Genomic DNA, 6,192 nt, shown 5'->3' with positions numbered 1-6,192 from the left:
AATGACTCTTACATGCTTTAAAGCTTCTACACTAACTTTCCACAGCAAAGCTTATTAAAAGACAATTGCTCATTCAAGCTTTGCCACCTGCAAACTTTAACTTTTTCATGGTTCATATCTTCAAGTTGTTCCTGAACAAAACCCTCCCATTTTTCAAGTTAGCAAAACACGCTTTTCTTCTTGGTAACAGAAACTGAACAAATTTGTTTCTTCAACATTTCCAAGAAAAAAAGATCACTTCTGGGCTGAGGCAAATCCTCAAAACTTTCATCCCAAAAGGAAAAATTAAGAAAGTCATTAGTGAATGAAAATGGAATATTTAATCATGATAAGGGGGTTAAGACAGATACTCGGCTGGAATGGTTTAGTCAGGGATGATCCTGCCTTGAATAGGGGGCTGGACTAGATGACCTTGTGTGAATCCTTCCAGCCCTACTTTCATAGGATCTTATGATACTACATTTAGGGCAACTACAGAGAAAAAAATAAATACTGAATGTAGATACTACTAGGGCCAAAATCATGTTTTACATTACTTTGGAAGAGGAACCTGGCTAAGAACACATACATATAATAACAGCAACAACAATCTGCTGCTCAATTAGATATTCCTATCAGAGGATCTAAAAGCACTCAAAACAGTTGAATAAACCTCACATTCTCCAGATAAAATAGGGAAATATATTCATTTCCATTTCACAGGACAGAAAGTAAGGCACAAAGGTGAACTGAGTTGTTTAAAGAGCCAGTCAGTAAAAAAAACTGGGAGTAGTTCCCTTTACCTCTCTCAGTTCCCTGCATTAACCATTATACATATCCATTTGTGTTAGGTAAATGATAGGTATCAATAATATGAGGAGGACCTATGCACTGGAAACATGTGAGAGTCCCACAGACACTTACCTTTTTTGGCTCACTGGCATAAGCAGAAAGACCTGGCTTCACAGATTCAAAGATCTCCCCTTCCAGCTCAGGAAGCCGTTCTGCCCATATGAAACAAAGCAATAAATGAGACAGTCAATCACACCAGGCTCTGCTGCTCCTTAACTTCAGATACTAACTAAAGCATGTCACATGAAACCTCCTGTAATGTAATCCCATCCCCCTCCTTCTACAGACAGAAGGCAGGATGGGGGGGCACCTTAGAGACCAACTCGTTCAGAAAGGCATGAGCTTTTGTAGTAATAGTCTATTTCATCATCTGACAAAATACAAAAGCTCATGCTTCTTCTCTGAAAGGGTTAGTCTCAAGATTTCCCCTGCCCTGCTTTCTGCCTGCCTTCAGATTAGCGGGGCTAACTACCTTCCCCCTCCTAGTTAAAGACAACCATCACCTGAAACAATTGCTGTTCCGTTTTGCCTTGGGAGATGTAACAAAATATGTGACCTTTGTGCCCTCTAAGTTCATGAACGACTAGTTAAAGCACAAGTTACAATACAAGGCAACACATCAAGAGACAAAGGTCAATACAAACCTCTATTACTTCACTAACACTCATTCCTTTTAAATAACTACCTACATGAAAACCTTCAAAAACAGGGCATTTTCCACTATATCAAGCACAGAGGTGAGTAGCCATGTTTATTTGAAGGCAGGCAGAAGGTAGCCCCTCACTTGATGCATCTGTATTATGCCATGGTCTTTCCTTCTGTCCCACTACACAACTCATTATGGTGCAGCTATATGGAGACAGCAAGGCTTTTTCCTATCACCTACAACTAAGGGAATATTCCATGACAGAGAGTTATGCAGTGATTAACCCACCAGAAACCTGACTTGTACACAGCACAGCATACCTTCTCAACTTCAGCTGAGAGCTACAAACCTGCTTTGGCCCTCTACATAAACTGTTTCCATCTCTGTGCCTACTCAGAGATTGCCAAAAAATAGTAACGCATATAAATTACAACCACAGTCCTGCAGTACAGAGACCCAGATTCAGCCTTAAAAAAACACTGATATTGTCATACAATGGGCTGATAAGGGGCTGCCACTGTTGTTATGGACACCTGTTAGTCTCTAAGGTGCCACTCTATCATGAGGTTCAAAGGACTTGGCATTTATTGGATCAAGAGGGAAGAGATCTCCACACACACTCCTCTCCACATACTGAGAACACCCATCTCCCAAAGCTAGCAGAAGTTTCCCAGCTATTCTCAAACCCTGGGATTGTGCAGTCATCCAAAGGAAGCTAAAGTCTAAGCCAATATATTCATGGTATGGAACCTCCCAGGCTGGATCCCTAGGAAATGCACCTCTTGGCTGCAATTCTGCCACCTGGCCTTACCTGGATTCTTCTGTACAAAGGTATAAATGTGAATTCGAGTTCCGGTGCTACCTGCATCAAACATGATGCCATAAAAGGTGTAGGCACTGACACTGGCAGGGCACATGTTAGATGGAAAGAGACCCTGAAACCACATTTCCTGTTGTGAATGAAGAACAGTGCAGTATACAGAGGACAATGCCAGCACTAGGAAGCCGATGAGCCAGATAGGTGCCATCCTGCAAGCGAACCTTGGGACAGCTGGAGTATGGATCAGTATTCCCAAAACTGCAGTAGCTCCTAGAAAGAGAAAACAAGAACAGATATTACCAATGGCTTTCTCCTTTGCCTATTAGCTTAAAGGAATCTGCCCAACACAAAAACTTCCCACCTTTAAAGAAAAAGGTGCTCCTCTTGGTTGTCCCTACCCAAGAGGCAGGCTCTACCTTACACAGAGCCACAACTCCACCTAGTTGGTTTATTCATTCATAATAAAGGTGCCTTCCTTTTGCTGCAGATATCAGTAGGGACCAGTTAAAAATCTTCTGAGTGCCAGTATCCTTAATCCTGACTTGCTGCTTGGAACCTTTTCTCTCTTTCACCTGGGCCTCAAGATCAGAAGACTCCCAATTTAACAACCCCAGAGCTCTCCCAAAAGCTCAAGTCTCAGCTGATTCAGCATCCTATTCAAGTGGAGATCAGGCCATTCTCTCTGCACTATGACACCACTGCATGGGATGCTGGCAGGGCAAAGAACACAAATGTCATTCAAAGCCACAAACAAAGAGAATTTCATCTGCAGCTGAGAGCAGCTGCTTGGAGAAATCACTGTATGGAGAGAGTACAGGGCACATCCTTCATGCTGTGTGAGGGAAGGCTGAATGGTGCCATACCCCAGACTCCAGTTTCTGAAGACTTCCTGTGTTGTCCAAACTTCTCAAGGGGAACTTTGCCTTCAGAATGCCCATCTTTGCTTGAAACCAGGCAGGATTGTGGCCAACTGGTTTATCAGTTTGACCTGTTCTCTCCCCCTTCTTCAAGAAATTAAAGCTCTTTACAAAGCTTACAATATGCTACCCTTCTTTGTGGTCTCAAAAGCACATGCTTCCATGTTAGGTCTTAAGATTCAACAGCTTCCTTCCCAATACCCTCCACCCTGTTATCAAATCCTTCCTGCAATGACTTCAGAGATCATAAAGTAAGAAAGTAAAGACAGAGGGCCAGGAATAGCACCCCCATTAATCAGGTCTATAGTTGAAACAAAGAGGAGGAGAATATAGTGGGTTGTATTATTTTTATTATTTGGTAGCAGCAAGAGCATCCAGTCGGGGCCACATTGTGCCAAACAGAGCAGGCGCACACACAAATCAGTAACAACACAATTCAACACTCTCATGCACACACCTCTGTAAACCATGTGTCCATCCCACTTGTCATTCATATCTGTTTTATGTACTTGCATATCTGACTGCTTTGCCAAAGATCCTCAGCTGCTTCCAGCCCACATATCTGCCTGCCCCTTACAGATAATCATATCACCACTTTGTCTGTGTGCCCCCTCACGGTCCTCACCTACATACTCTGCTATGCAGCCATCCCTCCCAGTCCCTACATCTGTTTGTCCCTCATGTCTTCACATTACAGTCTTCACCCAGTCTCTGCCTCCACTCCCATGAAGATCACTGCTGAGGGTTTCTGTCTTTTGTTACAAGTTTAGCCCTTCCAACAATTTGTCTCCGATTTCAAACCTTCACTTTTAACCCTAGCTACAGCAGTAACACTTGCAGTAACCATGTCACACTGAGCTGCTCCTCAACTGGCTTTTGTAACTCCCTCCACTGCTCCAATGTCTCCAAAGCAGAACACTATGTAGCCTATGGCAGAAGAGCAAGGCTCTCCCACTGAAACCTTAGCGAACCGCACTGAAAGTCAAACTATCCTGCTCATAATTCCCTCCCAATAATGACCACAGAGAGCTGCGTGCAGCACGAAGCAAGCAGGAACAAGAGTGGCTCCTGAGGACACAGAAAAGGGATTTAAAGATTTCACAGGACAGCAACAGCACTAGCTTCTCCTGACTGTCACTAACATGTCTCTATGACACCAGTTCCAAACATAAACAGTTCCTAATCTAATCCTATATTAGGGAAAGATGAGGAGGGGCTCATTCCTAACCTGGAACAGTTGTTAGTCCTGCCCCCAGCAGAGATCTCAAAAAGGCCCAAGCTGTGCAGTAGCTGTGTAGCAAAGCAGCTGCAGGAAGCTGTAACTGTTGTCAGCAAGAGTAACTGGGAATCTCAACAAAGTGAGAACCTGAGCACTGTGCCCCAGGGTGTCATGTGAGATACAACTGCATTTGGAAACCCTGCCCTTTGATTGGTCCCTTGCTGTGGTGTTATTATGGCACAACTGAGTATTTTGTTACTAATCATACCAAAATTAAAATCTGTGCACCTGCATCAGAGAAGGCTAAGCTGCTGGAAAAGACCTCTGTTGCATCTAAAGCATGTGACGCCTGGATCCTTATGTAATGCCTAGAACATGGTTGTTATGAAAATAATCCATCAACTACTACTCTCAACATCATTTGTCTATTGCTAAGTTTTCTAATAAACAGACTTCAGCCTCCTCTTCCATCAGCTTCTCTCTAAACCCTTTCTTTGAACCCTTCCTCAGCCACCCAACCTCAACTGTTATCAGTCACCCCCCAACCATCCCCATGCCTTCCCTGTTCACTGTCTTTTTTCTTCTTCTTCAAAAAAGTCAGGATTCACTGCTTCTTCACTTCCCACTGGAGTTCCCAGGCTAGTCACTTTGACACTGATACTATGTTCATTTGGTGAGGAAAGGTCAGCAAGAGGCTTAAAGAAGTCAGAGAGAACAAGAGGAGGGAAATAGTGGAAGATAGAGAAACCTAGCTAGAAAGTAGGACAGGAGAAGGGAGGTAGCAGGAGTAAGTAGAACTTGTGGAAGGTGCAAAGGGAAAAATGTGTAGCTAGGGCACAAATCTCAGCTCCTACAGAAACTTAGAGAGAGATTCACTACCCAGAAACAGGAATAAAGGGCCAATTTTTAAAAATTCATATAACTAGAAAATACAGCTTATTCACTAGGTAACCCTTCTAAATAATTTAGGAAACAAACATCCTGAAATGATCCTGTATCACTGTTAGCAGGGAACATTTAAATCATTCAAACACTTGAAGGGGTAGTGGCTGCCTCTGTACTTACTAACAACCTGTCTTGTGGTAACTATTTCCCACTATTAACTTCATTAAGATTTACATCTTCTGGTAGAGGTTTTCTAAATAATTAGACCTGGTCTAGATGCTCCGTTCCTGTCTTTTTCAACAAAACCACTAACCTCTTGATTAGTATTTGTATCGCATTCATATCTAGAAGTCATACACCTGTCTGAACCATATTATACCAGGTACTGTATGGATGGCAAAGGCAGTCTCTGCCAAATGGCTTTCCATAGGAGTAACTTAAGAAAAGATGTGACATGAGTAAACCAAACAAGGAAGGGGAGAGGGAAGGAAAAGAGCAGGAAAACAGTAATATGAGTGTATGCTACACAGGCTAAAGGAGAATACACCATGGAACAGAGGACATAAGCAGATTAGCAGCTCAGATTGCTTCCTGCCTATCAGTTATCAGACAGCAGCAATAATTACTGTATCCATGAAACATAGAGTACCTTAGCTACATACCTCAGACCAAAAGGATCCAAGGTAAGACTTAAGTGATTGCTCCTCTACCCCAAAGCTCCATGACAACAGCTGGAAAGATATGAAAAGGGATGCTGCCTTCACTTACCTCTTCTTTATCCCCACTTTCAACTAACAAGGCAGGCCTCTTCACCACTGAAGCTACTAGACTATGCAAGCTGTTCTTTATTAGTCTGAATTTATTGATGATCAAA

General features: G+C 42.8%; 1 protein-coding gene across 4 annotated transcripts in view; it reads right to left on the bottom strand.

Annotated features, from left to right (window-relative positions):
* The window catches only part of ENTPD5 (ectonucleoside triphosphate diphosphohydrolase 5), a 55,666-nt gene that overhangs the window by 32,452 nt on the left and 17,022 nt on the right, over window positions 1-6,192 (bottom strand). For all 4 annotated transcript variants that reach the window (XM_019518847.1, XM_019518846.1, XM_019518845.1 and 1 more), the window contains exons 2-3: window positions 2,289-2,567; window positions 904-983 (exon numbers count right to left, since the gene is read on the bottom strand). In XM_019518847.1, coding sequence (XP_019374392.1) covers window positions 904-983; window positions 2,289-2,505 — 297 coding nt within the window. In that variant the 5' untranslated portion in view covers window positions 2,506-2,567. The remainder of the gene's footprint in view (window positions 1-903; window positions 984-2,288; window positions 2,568-6,192) is intronic.

This window comes from Gavialis gangeticus, unplaced genomic scaffold (genome assembly GCF_001723915.1).
Source record: "Gavialis gangeticus isolate Ggan-Ray unplaced genomic scaffold, GavGan_comp1, whole genome shotgun sequence".
In the NCBI taxonomy this organism is placed as follows: Eukaryota; Metazoa; Chordata; order Crocodylia; family Gavialidae; genus Gavialis; species Gavialis gangeticus.
Note: the sequence above shows the minus strand (reverse complement) of the source record. Positions and strands in the feature narration are given on the sequence as shown.